Genomic DNA, 18000 nt, shown 5'->3' on the forward strand with positions numbered 1-18000 from the left:
GCAACTGGCTGTGGTTGAGATGGAAAGATTCTGGATGGGGATCTCAAGCACAATAGAAAGAAAGAAATCAACGCTGATGTACATGTAAGTAAGCTGGGCTGAGCTGAGTGGGGGATGGAAGGAGGTGATGCTGGGATGCCAGAATCACTGGTGAGCCCTCTTGAGGTGTCGTGCACTAGTCAATGAAACAGAGAGGACGGAAGGTGCCCACTTGAAGACCCCAAAGCTGTACCCTACTTAGCTCAAGCCAGACGGTTGTCATGCTGATGCGCTGGGGAGGCAAAATGAGCTGATCCCTGGAGCCAGCATTACACTTCAGCAATCAACACCAGACAGAAGGATATCTACATAATCAGATGGAAAACAATGCAAATGGATGGAGATGCAGATGGATCACATTAGCTTACTGCAAAGCTACTGCTTAGTTGGTGTCTTAGAGTCTTACAGCCGAGTTCAAATCAGCATGAAGTTCAACATCTACTCTCATGTAGTGGAAATCATATAAGAAAATAAAACCATGCAATACAGGCGATTTCCTAGCAATTTATTGTTACATGAATGAAACAAAAACAAACAAGCAATACAGGGGTTATACACACTACATGTTTTTGCAGTTACATTGTTTGAGGTTATACAAGTTTGACGGTCCAGCAGATTTTGGTTTTACATGCCAATTACGGATGTGAAAAAGTTTTCCTTCAGCAGTTTCCGTCATTTCAGTGTTTTGGTAACATGACTGAACACTGCACTACAGTCTGAAAAATACAAATAAAAAAACATACAGTTAGCCAAAATAAAAATGTTTGATCATATTTATTAAACTGAATAATGTTGAGCTCCACTACAGATTGCTTGATACATTTAAATATAACCTTTAGAAAACATACAACTTAAATACCCCTTCATTTTAAAAGTACTTTCATTGCCAATTATACTAAAAATAGAAACCGACCCTTACAAATTAGGATATGCTATTACAGGTATCTGTTTATCCATTAACTCACCCTCACCTAAAATAAAACCTCAAAATATACTAACAAAAACAACCCAAGCTGGAAGTGTACCAAACAGTGAACAAACTCTGAAAATGTGGAATGCATGCTTAAATATTTCATACAGTGTAATAGAATGCTTGCACAGCAGAATGTGCAACTGATTATCTGATGTCACAGCTCTTAACTTGAGCTGTGATGCTACAGTGTTGGGGGGGGGTGGGGGGGACTGGAAACATTGAATCACTTCTTACACTTACTTTCATGTTCTTTACAGTTTCTGTCCAATCCATTTTGCTAATATGTGGCACTGCAGTGAGAAGAATACTGGCAGCTTTGTTTGCATTTTCCTTCATTGTTTTTAACACATTGTCCACACATACCTAGATTTGTGAGCAACAACAACAAAAATCAACAACATATTTAAATCAATACATTCCATCTATACACATCTGAATTAAATATTCAAATATTGTTCAAGTTCCAGTACATGCTGTATATATGTGATTTACTAACATATAAAGAATGCACTGGAGGGAAGACTTACTGAAGGGGTAGCAGAGATTAACATCAGGAGCCTAGTGACTTGGTGTGAGCTTTCTCTTGCACTTGACACTGACTGTGGATCTTTACAGTATTTTACAAGCTTCCTAAATGCTTGCAGTCATCAAGGACATTTTCATAGTTCATACGCTGTCAGCTTTTGTAACTGTACAGAAATACTACCCTTGGATAATTTAAGTGTATTATGTATTGAACGTTCCCTTGTTATCTTTGAAAAAAGACTGACCTACAGTTACAATAAAATTAAAACTATAGGACCTCATATATCTACCGCAAATGTTAACAGTGAACCATATAAAGTACAGAAAAGTACAGTAAATCTAAGTAAAACCATAGAAAATCCATAGTAAAGCACAGACAAGCAAGGTAAAGAATTGTAAAACAAAACAATGGTTATTCCTTGTAGCACTTATATGCATAGTATTAACATGGGTAAAGCTTACTAAAGTTCAAAATGTCACTTTAGGAAGGTTTAGGACAGATCATTAATGGTACTGCATTAGTCTCTGATTTTGAGAGGATACATTGTTGTGTATTAGGTTGGTTTCCAATGCAGGCTGGAGCTATCAGAAATAAATGATTCCAGAGGTAAGGAGTTCATCACACAAGAACTAAAGTAGTTTTACAATTGAATCCATCAATGCAAGTACTTGATAAGTCACACTTTTTTGAAACCAAAAAAAAAAAAGCACTAGAAGTTTGACTGTAATTGAAATAGGAATTAAGAGGTTCTCCTCAGACTAGGTATCATAAGTACTTCTTGAAGGAGTGATCTAAAGATAACATGTTTGTGCACTGATAGCTTCATTTATTCTATATTTAGATGTGTTTACTGTGTACAATACCAAGTTCACACGTCATATAAAAAGCATACTTTTTCCTAGTGAAAGTAGAAACGATTGCACGAAATTGATTCTGTCCCAGCTGAAGTCCAATATATTTATGTTTGTGTCCCCATCAGGGTCTTTAAGCATGATTTAATCTATTCAGTGAAATCATTTATAAAGCACAGCTTCCACTTGTGTCAGGGTGCAGCAGTCAAAAAAAAAGTTCCCCCTTTAATTTGAAGTACCCTATCAAACTATCAGGTAAGAGAATAAAATGAAAGGGACCCTTTTTGAGTGCTGCACCACAAGATTGCTGGCAATTGCTTTATTCATTAGTAACTATATAAGAATAAAGTTTAATCAAAATAACATTATTGTTTTGGAATTATGCCAAGCAGATATTTCTTAATTACATTTACTAGCGAGTAAAAGTTGCCACCAGGGCTGTATAGCCACATGAACACTATAGGAAAGAAAAAGAAAAAAACACTTTTAACTTTTCCAGTCCCCCCTCTGAGTGTGAGAACATGTTTGTTCATGTTAGCACTTGTATCCAAGTCCAATTGAATAAAATGAAACAAATTCCGCCCATAGTCAGAGGGTTCACCGGGTCACATTTAAAAAAGCTCTGTGCGCTGTGAGATGCCTTCTCGGATCAGCTGATATCCGCAGAACTGACAGCTGCTTGCAAGGCTCCGGGGGGTGACTCAGTCTCAGCTGGCAGGCAGCTCACAGGCAGTTGGCAAGTGAGTCAAGTACAGAAGGTAAAGGAAGGATGTGGTATTTCTTGAGTGGAACTCTCAGGGATCGGCAACTGGGTCAGCTGCAGGAACTAGGAAAGGGATCCGATAGTAGCCTAGGAAGACGGATTTTACTAAGATAAATTACCCGGTGGTAATTAATGAAAGTGTTACAAAGCACAGTGTAAGCACTATACCCCTTTCCTTCTTTATAAGGCTATGCTATTGCATGTGTCACAAATGCCTTAAAAATTTGTACATTCAGTTGTAGCAACTTGTATTTTAAAATTTTGTTCTTTTAGAATCCGTTTCTTATTTATTGTAGCAATGTTGTTTTATAATGGAACTGTGTCTGGTGGCTATGTAGTTTTAATGTCCATAGTTTTATACTGTATATTATATCCAGTTGTGTAAAAAGACAAATCTTCCTTTCGCAAGACATATCCTTGTCCATTAAGCATTACAATCTTTTGCATCTTGATGCAGCAGGGATAGCATTAAGACTCCTGTTGCAAAGCAGTTTGATCCATTCCTGGTTTTACTTTGAGTTAATTAGGCTCATTTAAAAATGTGTAAAGGATGGAAACTGCTATGTAAGAAGGGTCTTTTTTCCATCACTGTGCAGTACTCAAGTTGACGATTTGACAGTCAGTCTCAGAAACTCGTAGTAAACTACCTATGGCATTTAGAGATATTTCAAATTAATTTAGCGATATCTCTAAATCATTTTAAGATATCTAAAATACATTTAGAGATATCTTAAACTGATTAACAGATATCTCTACAGGGAGCTTTAAATGAGACATATAAAATGCATTTTGAGATATCTTTAAATCATTTAAAGATACCTGAAATTCAATTTAAGATATCTAACAATAGCTTCCTGTTTATTTGTGATATCTCTAAATCATTTTAAGATATCTCAAAATAACTTCCTGTTCATTTAGAGATATCTTTAAATCATTTTAAAATATCTCGAAATAACTTCCTGTTCATTTAAAGTCCATTCAAAACATACATTATTTTCACAGCAAGTCATTTCGAGATATCTTGAAATGGCTTCCTGTTCATTTGAAGATATATTCAAATGATTTAGATATATCTCTAGATGAACAGGAAGTTATTTCAAAATATTTGTAAATGAACTGGAAGTTATTTTGAGATATCTTAAAATCATTTAGCGATATCTCTAAATAACTTCCTGTTCACTTAGAGATATCTCTAAATCATTTTAAGATATCTTGAAATAACTTCCTTTTCAGTTAGAGATTCTAACTGAAAAGGAATAAATTATTTAGAGATATCGTTAATTGACTTCCTGTTCATTTAGAGATATCTCTAAATAACTTCCTGTTCATTTGGAGATATCTCTAAATGGACAGGAAGTCAATTCAAAGCATAGACCATTTTCACAGCAAGTCATTTTGAGATATTTTCAAATCATTTAGCGATATCTTTAAATGAACAGGAAGTTATTTCAAGATATCTTAAAATGATTTAGAGCTATCTTTAAATGAGCGGGAAGTCATTTAGATATATCTTCAAATGATTTCAAGATATTTTTACAATGTTTTAATTTTAAGATATCTCTAAATGAAAGTTTGGCGTACCATGTTAGCAAAATCCACATGGATTTAAGTCTGTAGTCATAGTATTTAAGTCTGTGAATCAATTTGAGATATATTTACGTCAATTTTAGATATCTCCGATTGATTTACAGATAATCTCTAATTGATTTACAGATATCTTAAAATGAATTTTACATATCTTAAAAATTGCACAATTAAAGACATATGTAATTCAATTTGAGATATCTCAAAATGATTTAGAGATATCTTTAACTACTTCAAGGTACCTTAAAATGTAATTTGAGATATCTCTAAGTGATGGCTTGTCATCAGCTTTGGTAAAACACTACCAGCACATGATTGTGAACTAACACTTAATAATGATTTCTTACTAAAAAAAAAATATGGATCTAGGTTAAGTTGTATATTTTGACTCTGTAATATATAATATATAATATATATATATATAATATATATATATATATATATATATATATATATATATATATATGTACAAGCAGTAGGTTCACAAATACAGCACCAGACAATAAATACAATATATGATTTAGTAATGTTTTTATTGGTTATTGCTAGTACATCCCTGACTCTTGCCTTCTAATAGCTTTATAGATTTCTCAGTTAACACAAAATGAATTTAAATTAGCACAGTGTACACTCTATCACTGGTTTCGGTATTCCATCTATCTGTCAGATTCATTTTCATTAAGAATTTTTATGTATATGTATATTTTTTCTTTTTAAGGAATTGAAACAAGGCAGCTACAGTAGAACCTCAGAGTTACAAACTGATCAGTCAACCAAACACCCCACATTCAGTATGCAATCACTCAAACATGCATACAATGCAACCAGATAGGTGCTCCTATAAGCGGGGTGCTGGCCAAAGAGAATACAAAATTACAGTACCAACAAATGTATGCAGAAAGTGAGGCAGATTTCAAGGCAAGTATGGGCAATTTTACTAGAAATATTTTAGTTTTTTTTTTTTTTTCTTCAAGCAAATGGGAGGCTGAATGACTGAGCAAGCTGCACAAATATATTTTGTTTAAAATAAAATAAAACCAACCACTATGTTAACTCCAGGACATTTAAATCTGTGTTTTTCCTACAGTTACAATGTATCTTAAATGTAGCCTTTGTCCATTTATAGTACCGTTTTAAGGACTTTAGAACAATAGCAATACGATTATTGCATTACTTTGCTATATCCTTATATTATTCGCCAGCAGGTGCTCACATTTATTAAAACATTATAAACAACCTCAATTCCCCTGGTGTTCGTAACTCTTTCATGTAAGTTGGATATTTAGATTTAGCTTTGTGCCACTGTATATACAGAGCTTCTCGAGCAACAGCCACTGTTCTTGGATCAGCTTATCTTATCTAACTAAAGTTCATTGTCACTTTTATTTTCATGTGAATTACTATACTTCCTTTAGTTTTTTGTACTCTAATTAAATGTATGTTTGGTCCCATGCCAGTAGTGGTCTGAGGTCACCATAGAATGTTACCATAAAAATCGCTTAGGATCAAACCGTCCAAATTAGGTGTCGAACTCTGTTAGTAAAATTACAAACAACGTAAAATAAATAAATAAATAAATAAATATATAAAAATACAGGAACAATCTTACGATTACAGAATATGAAAAGCACTGAAACAGAATCAGACAATCAGACTGCAGGATCTCAGATGAATCAGCACTGCATCCTAAAAATGCTTCTCTACCCCCAACTTCCCTTCCCTCCCACCCCACCGGAACGGCCACAGTCCTTCCACTTTTTACTATTGTCATCGACGCAGGTTGAGAAGAGACTGGGTTGGGATGATAAATAACCCTATAATTCTGTCACAGTGTCAGCAGATCTAAGTAAAGCTCAACACAACAACATTGCATCACATTGAAGTGGGGCCAAACAGTCAAGAGTATGATGTTGATTGTACTGTTACAGTAACATTGTTTTCAAACTGTAACAGGCAGCATTCAGTAACTAAATACTTTCTTTAAATAATTACGTCAAGTTTTTACTAGGCAGGCAATAATTATGTTTCAGGCCTGTTAATTCAAGGACCTACCCTGAATTTCACTTGAATAAGTTAAACAGGGAATATTGTGAAATCAGGATGACAGGACGATTTGACAAAACTACTTTAACAAGCACAAGGCAATGTATGTCTCCAAGAATTTTACATTGCATTACTTTTTATCAACATCCATCCACAGGAGTGTTAGCATAACTGAACCCCTCCCTTTATTGGCATAATAGCACCTGAGCAGTATCAAATATATTTTATTCATGAAGGTTTACTTTGAAGGAACTGACTGAAATTGACAGACGAGTTAAGGCTCTTCATTACTATTAAGTTATTAAGTTGTAAAGCCCATTTCATAGAAAAACCCTGTACATTAATTCAATTTGGCTATTAACATGTTTCTCAGTTTGGGTTGAGATACATGAAAGGCTTAACAGGTATCAACTGCATTTTTAAAAGGAGAGCAGAAAACACTGAAAATCAGAAGCCCCAAATATAATTAACAGTGCATCAGTAAGTAGAATCTAGATATACAGTACCTATAGAAAGTCTACACCCCCTTGAACTTTTTTCACTTTTTGTTGTGTCAGTTTCATGCATTTAAATGAGGCTTTGTTCCCCACTTATCTACACAGCATAATTCACACTGTTAAGGTGGGGAGGGGGGGTGTGGAATGAGAAAAAAATTATACATTAAAAATACAAAACTGAAAGGTCATAATTGGATAAGTCTCCACCCCCCTTAGTTAATACTTGGTGGAAACAACTTTGGAAGCAATTACAGCTGTAAGTCTGTTGGGATAGGGCTCTACCAACTTTGCACACCTAGATTTGGCAATATTTGACCATTCTTCTTTACAAAACTTTTCTAGCACTGTCAAGTTCCTTGGGGAGCGTTGATGGACAGCAATCTTCAAGTCATGCCACAAATTTTCAATTGGACTGGGCCACTCAAGGACATTTACCTTTTTGTTCCTTAGCCACTCCAGTGTAGCTTCAGCTGTGTGCTTTGGGTTGTTGTTATGCTGAAAGGTGAACTTCTGTCCCAGTTTCAGCTTTCTTGCAGAGGGCAGCAAATTTTCCTCAAGGACTTCTCTGTACTTTGCTCCATTCATTTTCCTTTCTATCCTGACAAGTGCCCCAGTCTCTGCCGATGAGAAACATCCCGTTGATGTGATGCGCTGTGTTGGGTTTGCGCCAAACATAACGCTTTACATTTAGGCCAAAAAGTTCCATTTTAGTTTCGTCGGACCACAAAACGTTTTGCCACATGCCTACAGAATCTCCTGAGCGTTTGTTTGCATACTTCAAACGGTGGGCTTTCTTGAGTAATGGCTTCCTTTTTGCCACCCTACCATACAGGCCAGATTTGTGGAGTGCTTGGGATATTGTTGTCACATGCATACTTTGACCAGTCAGCCTCAAAAGCCTGTAGCTCTTGCAAAGTTACCATTGGCCTCTTGATAGCCTCTCTGATCAGTCTCTTCTTGCTTGGTCATCCAGTGTGGAGGGATGGCCTGATCTAGGCAGGGTCTTGGTGGTGCTATCTTCCACTTCTTAATAGTTGTCTTGACCGTGCTCCAAGGGATATTCAAGGCCTTTGATATTTTTTTTTATACCAATCCCCTGATCTGTGCTTTTCAATAACTTTGTCCTGGAGTTCTTTTGAAAGCGCCTTGGTGCTCATGGTTGAGTCTTTGCGTTGAAATGCACTACCCAGCAGAGGGAACCTACAGGAACTGCTGAATTTATCCTGAAATCATGTGAATCACTACAATTTAACACAGGTGGAGGCCACTTAACTTGGTGTGTGATTTTGAAGGTGATTGGTTACACCTGACCTAATTTAGGATTGCTATTACAAGTGGGACAGACACTTCTCCAATCAAGCTATTTCATTTTTTATTTTTAACTAATTTTCTACAAATTTCTAGAATATTTTTTTCACTTGGAAGTTGTGGGGTAGGATGTGTAGATACATTTTTTTTTTTTTAATGCATTTTAATTCCAGGCGACAAGGCAACAAAAGGTGAACATTTTGAAAGGGGGTGTAGACTTTCTATAGGCATTGTACATCCTATATCACATCACCTATTTTATTTGAGCTTATTAAGTATGCAAACACTTCAAGAACAGATCTTCTTTGCATTGGCTTTCACAAATTCATTGTATTAAAATTAGGGCTGTTATAAAATACATTTCTTTGCGATTAATCTTGAGATAAAAAAACAATTTAAAAAATCAGTTAATCTTGATTTTAATCACATATTTAATTGATACAATTACTGCATCCATCTCATTTAAGTTTGTTTTATTAGTGATATTATTATTATTATTATTATTATTATTGCTATTATTATTATTATTATTATTATTATTATTATTTGAACCATTGTTTTATACCAACTGTTAAATCACAATGGTGTGGGTTTATTACTCACCTTAATGCATGTACAATCACGTTTCCTTTGCAAATAAACTGATGCTTTTTATTGTCATTTAATTAATACTATGACTACTACGACTACTACTACTAAAAAATAATAATAATACTAATAATAATAATAATACTAATAATATTTTATTAATTTGAAATTGCAAAACAAAACACTAACTGAGTAACGGTTATATTATATACTCCATAAGTAAATAATATTGTTTAAAAATAAATGTGGTTATTGAAATAAAACAAAGCTACAATGTTAACAGGTCTACAGTCTGTAGCTATCCGACAGCACTGGTTATACTTATAGTATCAACTTTTGCAGTGATACTGAATTTCTAAAAGAGTACTCTGTCAAAACTGCCAGGTTTCATTTGTTGTTGTACTGTTGATGTCTGTAGCAGAAAAACTAACAGAGTGTATTTTGAGAAGTGAAAGCATGTTTAGCATGCAGGTGGAACAGCAGACTAGATGCACTTCTATGATACTGGAACTAACTTTGACAGTAGATACAAGTAACCCTCTTTCTATCCAATGAACCGTCAGAAAAAGAAAAAAAAAAACATAAACGTCCCATTCAGTTTGAGTGCTTTGCTACATAATAAAGTTCTGTGACTAATTTTACATTCAAACAACGGCACACACACATTCAGTCCTGGCATGCACTAAAATAGTGCCACAGGAAATGAATTACAGTATGTTAAGAGGGACACGACAGCAGTGCAATTAACGTGTGTTAAATAAACGAAATCGCCTGAAAAATATACGCATTAATTTAATAATCACTATTGCTTTCTTCTTCAAACAGAGCAAGTCCTACCTATGTAAGTTGATCACCATATATATTGTCTCCATCATCACTGGTGTGGGAATCAGTCTCAGACTCGACAAAAATAATGTCATCCTCTGTACCATCCAGCCGATTTGAAATGCACGCTTTATTAAAAGCCTTTATAATTCAACCTGGGTTAATGTCTTGCCAACAGTCTTTAACCCTGGTGCAAACGTTGGCTAGTTCTGGTCACTTAAGTTTCCATTTGGTGTGAAAGCATGCTCACCTTCAGGTAACCAAACCTCCCATTTCTGTCTGATACAATTCTTAAACGGCTTGTTAATTCCCAAATCTAGCAGCTGCAAAATACTTGTCATCCTGCAGGGATAGCTGCCACATCTTTGTTAGAATCCTTCATTTATTTATTTACACACAGAATCATGCAATGCCTTTTTTTCTGTCCCATATAGTCGTCACCCACTCCTTCATCCCTTCCATCCATCCTTTAATGTGTACTTTTACGACAACACCGTGGGGCACTGGGCTCTACTCATCAAAGTGTCGGTTTCAAAACTCGCTATTATGAACAGATTAAGAACGGTATAAGAATGGTTTGCGATTCATCAAATATATATTTCATCGTTTCCGACAACTGAATGATGTCATATCATACCGAAAAGTGATTTCCATATCATTGACTATAAAAGTCAGAAAAGGGAAGCGATTCATCATACACTTGTGGTGTAAAGTTGGACCTTTTTTCATTCGATGTTTAACACCACATCTCAGCTGTTCTTAACACGGACAAAACGTGGATTGGGGCTGCAATATTGGCATAAAATGCCAGTGCAAATGCATTTGCAATTGTAGCCCTCGCAGCATATGACCTAGAAAACGAGGTTGCTATGCAACATTCTTTCTTTTCTAAACATGCCCAATGATGAGGTGAAAGAAAGATTCAGACTAGATACAGCTGCAGTTTTTGACCTGTGTGAGGAACTAAGGGGAGATTTTGAAAGCCAAAGGGCTAGAACTCATGCTTTACCACCTCATGTCAAAATTCAAATGGCACTGGGGTTCTACGCCACATGATCTTTCCACAGTCCCGGAGAGGATCGGTAAAGAGTACTGGCGCAGCCAGAACATTTTTGCCACTGTGGCAAAAATAAAAATCTCTCTAGAAACTTCCAATTTTTGCCAAGCGTTCCTGTTTTGATTCAGTTTTAAGTACAGCTATGGCCAAGACAGCAAAGGAAGTAACATCCTGTTAATGTAATGCAGTAAACTAAACAACTCTACTTCTAGAGTGAGTCCTCTTAGCAAAACCCATAAGGTTCATATTAGAAAAATAAAAATGACTGACTCTTTATATAAAATATACAGATAAAACTAAATAAATGTGGTTCATCTAATAACAAGCATACTGCTGCTATGCATTGCTCAGCATTACATTTCTGTATACATGTCTCCCTTGGGGGGGTTAACAAGAAAACAACATATGAAAGATATGCAGATAGAGACAGCAAAACTAAACAATATGGAGTGTGACCTGTGCTAGCATGTGTAGTGGAGTTATAAGCCAATTCTACCTGACTCAAAAATGTATCCCATTCACCCCCATGCTGATAGTTGATCTTTAAGGGTCCTTTTAAATCTTTCGACCATACCGTCTGATTGAGCATGGTATGGTGTTGTCTGGCTTTTCTTTATTCCAAGCAGACTGCAAAGTTCATGGGCAAGGTCAGATTTGAACTGGTGACCTTGGTCTGTGTGGATAGCTTCTGAAACACCATGCTGACAGATGTATTCTTCAAATAGGCACTTTGCTATGGTAGTGGCATGCTGATCAGGGATTGCATAGAGGTTGACGTATTTTGTAAAGTAATTCATTACTACTAAAACATAGCGGTAACCTTTTGAAGTGAGTGGAAGCTCTATGATGTCTGCAGCTACTTTCTCAAATGGACGAGTGACAACAATTGGTTGCAATGGGGCATGTCTGTGAGGTACTGGGGAGCATCAAGACTGACATGCAAGGCAGTGTAAACAAAAATTTTCAATGTCCCGACTCATAAATAGCCAAAAACAAATAGAACTAGAACATTGCACAGTCTTTTCAGGCCCCAGGTGACCCACTGATGGGTTGCCATGTATCAGTTCTAGCAATTGTTCTTTCACAGCCACCAGAATCACCACTTGATAGTAGACAGTATCAGCTGAAGGAAGGTACATTTCCTTACATATCAGGTCATTGCAAATGGTAAGTCGTGGATACTCAAACAAGAGCTTACGCAGAGCAGAAGTAGCATGCATCAGTTTTCTCCACAGTGGTTTTTGATGATCCTTTTCCAGCCACTGAATGACACATCCCAGTATTGGATTGCTGTGCTGCGGAGATGGAGAGTCATCTGCAAGCTGTAGGAAATTGGTCACAGGAGAGGGAACTGATTTTTGTTGTGGTGGGTTTGTGACTTGTTCCAGTGTAACCCGACCATTCTCAGTCACTGCAAAGGATGATACTACAGCACTGAGTACCAACATTACAAGTGCAATTGGAGGAACTAGTAGAGTCAGTAGGACCCAGTGAATTATCAGGAGGACACAGTTGCTCAACAGGGGTTTCAGAGGTTACAGGGTGATGTATTTCAGCACACACTGAGTCTGTCTGTGGACATCTGGATAGGGAATCTGCACTGGCAAAACTGGCTCCTTTCCTGTGCTCCACAATCCAGTCATAGATATCCAGCTCTAGAGCCCATCATGCTCTAGTAGTTGTCTACTGGTATCTTGCGGAGACCTACAAGGGGCTTGTGGTCTGTAATGATCTTAATGAAGACCCACCCAAATAGTGCTTGAAATGTCTTACTGCGCATATAATGGCAGAGCTCCTTAATGTAAGTAGACCATTGTTTCTCTGTGTTAAAGCACGGCTGGCGTAAGAGATGACTTTTTCCTTGTGAGCCTGAATTTCAGCTAGCACAGCACAATGGGAAGGCAACAATTGGTTATTCAGATAATGCTGCTTTACAATAGGTGAATGCCTCAGCTGCTTCCACCTTTCTGTGTTAGACGTTGGAGTGGTGGTGCAATTTTTGCAAACTTGAATATGACTCTCCTATAGTAGGAGCAAAGACCTATAAATGCTGTCACTTCCGTTGGTGTTGTGGGTGTTGGCCATAGCCTTATGTCAATGCCTAAGGTTTATACATTCTTAAAACGTAACCAAAATGCATGTCCCCATATTAGCTTATTAAATGGCTAATATTGAAATAGGTTTTCATATTGTAAGCATCTGTACTTATTTTTGTACAATTACCGTCTCTTGCAACAGTTCAACTTTCTCTCACATCACCATCTTAGATCTCCCTGATCAGCAAGACAGCAAAAAGAAAGTAATGTATTGTCAATGTAATGCAGTAAACTAAACAACTCTATTTTTAGAGTGAGTCCCCTTAGAGAAACCCATAAGGTTAATATTACAAAACTAAAAATGACTGATTCTCTTCTATAAATTATACAAATAAAACAAAATAATAACAAACACATTGCTGCTATACATTGCACAGCATTACATTTCTGCTATACAATATCTTACATGAATATAGATTCATATTCATTAACCAAGATGTATTCTTTCATTTTTTTCCCCTGAAAACATCAAGATTGAAAACTATAAACATTGGTTTAAATAAAGCTTAGCAGTTTTAGATTGTGGCAATGTCAAATAATGCTTAGAACTGAAAACTCTATTTGTCAACTATTCATACCTTACAAGTTACAAAAATAAAGTTTCACAAGTTGGATGGGGCAAAACGCCCATGTTAAAAACACTGATAATACATACCATTTCCAAAGGAATGAAATATAAACTATTGCCACCTGAGTACAATTAGTTCCTTAGGTTTCCTAACCTTGACAATAAATCCAAATAAAAATCAAATATTCTGTTGAAACTTGCCATACTTATATGGATATGTATTACATGGTTCATGATCATTACACTAATTCTGTAGCACTACAAAATAAAATAAATACATAATGCATAACTATGGGTGACAGTACATGACCTCCATAAACAAGTTTGTATTTCACAGGTAAAATACTTTACATAGTATGCATACTGTAGTTATAAACACACAAGTTTCATATGAGTAAATGCTAATTACTTAGAAATAGCAACTATTTACACATAAAATAGGAGCAGTAATAACGTCTACCATGACTCGATTCAGAGAAACATTTAAACAAACAATGATGCTGAGGCTACAGTCAAACAACAAATCCTTAATGTTTACAATTCAGTGACCATCACTATTATAACATATTTAACCTTGCAGCAAACTTTAATATGTTGATGTCCCTTGCAGTTGAGTCATTCTTCAAAGTTGTTTTCAGTTTCTGTGGATCAACCTGGCTCCCCTTTTCTTACGACTGTTCTGTCACGTTGCAGTCCGTGGGTAGCGTCTATTTTAATTTAGGCATGAAAATCCGACAGAAAGGGCATTCCGACTGTTAGTTTTTCTAAATTAAACTTTCATGTATCGTGATTTAAGTAAAAGGTGTAAACATGCAATGTTTGGAAAAGATTTCTTAAAAAATTCTAAACACTGACACTTTGATGAATAGAGCCCATTTTCTCCTTCGGTACTGTCTTTCATCTGCGCAACATGCAAGCATCCCAGTGAAGTGGGAATCCTCATGCCCTGAAGTTTTTATCTGAATGTTTTTCTCTCCAATTTTGTTAACGGTTCGATTGGGAGGAATATTAAAACACATCGTCCATGTTTCTGATCTAGTTGAGCTTGTAGTTGTTTTTTTCTCTCATTTTAATAACAAATTATTGAAATTCCATCATTTTATTTTCATAATCATGAGGCAATTTTTTGAGAAATGTGTGTTCCATTGTGCAAAGAAAGTCCCTTTCTTCTCATTACCCTTTGTGGTCCACTTATTCAGCACCTGGCAGGGACATCAGGTCCAAATTATTTTCACACGTGCCGTTTACGCCACACACACTGTTTCAATTTTTTTTTCAGAGTAAGACAGGTTTAAATGGCCCTGCATAGCAAAAGGACACTCAGTACTGCATCTCCAGCCAAGCCCTACCCCTTGTTCAATGTATTTTTCACATACCTCTTCATAGTTGTACATACTGTTAAATCCTCTTCTGCTCACTCGTTTTATCACCAAACTCCTCAATAATGCGATCCAAGTCTTTATTTTATTACTAAAACATCTCAAAAAAGCTCTGCAAATGTCTGTGATATTCTTTGAGCACTGGATGTGGAAGCAGCTATCTTCTTTGTTTGTGACCGTATTATCCCTGTGGTGCAGGGGTTATGTGTATTGCTCAGACACAACCCTTTTTTTTCGGCTTGTCTCGGCTCCTATCGGTCTCACTCGGCCATTGAAAGGTTTTCGCTGCTTTTTCTGGAGAAAAAATGACTAGAGACCTGTGATTGACATCTTTTTGATGATGTCAGACAGGGTCTGATATCGGACTGGAAAGGCAAAATTGTAATGTCGGACCAGGTTCGACATAGGACTGCAAAGGGTTAATCTGTCGCAGCAACTGAGGCAACCTGTAAAATTGAATTTACCAAATTCATGGGCTACCTGAACAGCTTTCATTCTGATCATGTGTTTGGACACAGGGGTGAGGTTGTTTTGCTGCTCTTCAATCCATTCAAACACAATGTTCTCTACATTGGACCATAAACACTTTCCTGCTCTATCAGCTTATTTTTTCTTTTGTCATATTTTTAAGTTTGTCATTGTTTCATCTCCAGTCACGAAATGTTTCATTAATTCCAAACTCTCTTTTGGCATGGCGATCGCCTTGCTTTTCGAGAAATTTAACAACATGCAATTTCAAACCTGCTGAGTAACGTTTTTGTTTTTTGTCTGACAGTCCTACTTCATCCATTCTCAAACATTAAAATATTACATTGCACAGTCACAATGAACGCAAGACTTGATAAGTTTATTCAGTTTTCTCACCAATAGCTGTTTGTTACGGATTCAGTCTGAAAGTTGACAAATCAATGGCTCGGGAGGGTGTGAATAAGGAAATTCATAGAGACTGACAGCTCTTGGGTTAATATTGAAGCAATATAGCTTTGATGTCCTCATATTTCTTTTTCCACAAACTCTTAAAGCTTGCGTTTAAAGTTCAAGATGACTATAAGGGTATTGAGAGAAATAATTAAAAAGTTTAGTTAGAACAGTGTTTTTGTGTTTCTACATAGCAACATGACCTGAATACCGTAGATCCTGAAAAAATAATCAGGTTGTTGACAGATAAGTTTGTGTGAGCCATAGCCGTGGCTGCAGTAATCCCACTGGTATATTATTGTTTGTGGCACTGGTACAGTATTTTAATATTAGACACACCGGTGGATACGTTGCACCAGTGTATTAGTCGCTCCCCCCGTTTTAGGGCCCCCCAAACATGCCTAGAATATTGACTTCTACAATTTTACAGGAAATGGCAAAACCCTGTATACTTGGTAATGTATATAAAAAATAGATATAACTAACCGTTTCTTCGTGTTCCTTCCAGCAGTCATAGTCTGTTGCCATGGCAATACTTGCATAGCAGAGGCCGGCTTCTCTGGCTAGAACTACTTCTGGAACAGTGGTCATATTGAGGACGTCAGCACCCCACTGGCGGAACATCAGGCTCTCTGCCCTGGAAGAGAAATGCGGTCCCTCGATTGTCAGCATGGTCCCTTTGGGGTGGCACTTCACTCCGAGGTTCCTTGCCACCTCTATCAGAACCTGGCATGACAGCAATTGATTTAATGAAGGCAAATTGTAAGTAGATAAAATAGTTCCTATCAGCACCAAAGACAACATCAGCACCAGAAGCCATCAGCCACACACTTTTTTTTTTTTTTTTAATGATGGAATGTTTAATAGAATAACTTATTAACAGTGATTTCTGTTAAGTGAGAAGGGTTAATGTTGCACTGCATAAAGCAATGTTACTCAGCATTCTTTTTTTTTTTAAATTATATTATATTACATGGATAGTAGCTATATTTACCCCATGCAAACAAAGTGTTATGTTGCACTTATGTGACATCTAAAAGTTGTATTGCACAGTTACCCATGCAATACGACTTTCTCTGTCAATCAAGATTACCTCGCTTGACAAACATTTGTCACAAACTCAACCTGTTGTCACGTTTTCAAACACCCAGTTGACACGATGCTTGAAAAACGTATTAGTTTTTGAAGAAAATGTAAACCAGTCCAAGAAAACCTAATTTGACTTGGCTCTGGTAAATCTCATGTAAATCTTACCGGTCAGTTAAAAAGACGGCAGTGTTTAAACATGGCACAGTGTGTAAACACGACACATTGTGTAAGGGCTGAGCTGCCCACCTAAGCCTGCTGCTGTGGAAGCTATCTCCTTGCATGGCTGTCTCTTAGCAACAGTGCTGCAGGGGCAGGCATTTCTACAGAGGCTCTGGCCAGACAGACTGTGAAACAGACGATCAGGATTTCTACCAAATAAACTGTTACATTTCCTCAAGCAATGTGTCTGGTCTTTTCTTTATAGACCCAGTAGGTAACATCTTTTAAAAGATTACTATGATACTATTCTGAATTCAACATTTGTTTTTGTGTTTAAACATTATGATTAGATTACATTAGATTTCCAGAACAACAACATATTTTATCATATTTCTTACATCCGTGTCATATAAAAAATAACATGGGCTGCAGTGCCTTAGGATAAAATATTTCACCTCAGCTTTCTGTACCAAAGTCTCGATTAAATATGTTCTTGCAATGCACAACAGTCCATGTATTATCCTATACAGTATAGGAATATTACCTATAGAAACTACTCATACTCAGCTCATCGTCATGAATCAGAAAATTGATATATATATATATATATATATATATATATATATATATATATATATATATATATATATATATATATATATATATTGTGTGTGTGTGTGTGTGTGAATGAATAAGAGAGCCATATTTGGTCATTCCAGAGCCAGGCATGTCACCTG

The 18000-nt window shown here is 36.3% G+C and overlaps 1 protein-coding gene across 2 annotated transcripts in view; it reads right to left on the minus strand.

Annotated features, from left to right (window-relative positions):
* Nucleotides 1-368: 368 nt before the first annotated feature.
* LOC121322096 (S-methyl-5'-thioadenosine phosphorylase-like) overlaps nt 369-18000 on the minus strand; it is a 51962-nt gene continuing 34330 nt past the window's right edge. For both annotated transcript variants that reach the window (XM_041261625.1, XM_041261617.1), the window contains 3 exons: nt 16502-16741; nt 1253-1375; nt 369-755 (listed from right to left, as the gene is read on the minus strand). In XM_041261625.1, the coding sequence (XP_041117559.1) occupies nt 717-755; nt 1253-1375; nt 16502-16741 (402 nt within the window). In that variant the 3' untranslated portion in view covers nt 369-716. The remainder of the gene's footprint in view (nt 756-1252; nt 1376-16501; nt 16742-18000) is intronic.

The sequence above is a fragment of the Polyodon spathula genome, chromosome 1 (assembly GCF_017654505.1).
Source record: "Polyodon spathula isolate WHYD16114869_AA chromosome 1, ASM1765450v1, whole genome shotgun sequence".
NCBI classification, from domain to species: domain Eukaryota; kingdom Metazoa; phylum Chordata; class Actinopteri; order Acipenseriformes; family Polyodontidae; genus Polyodon; species Polyodon spathula.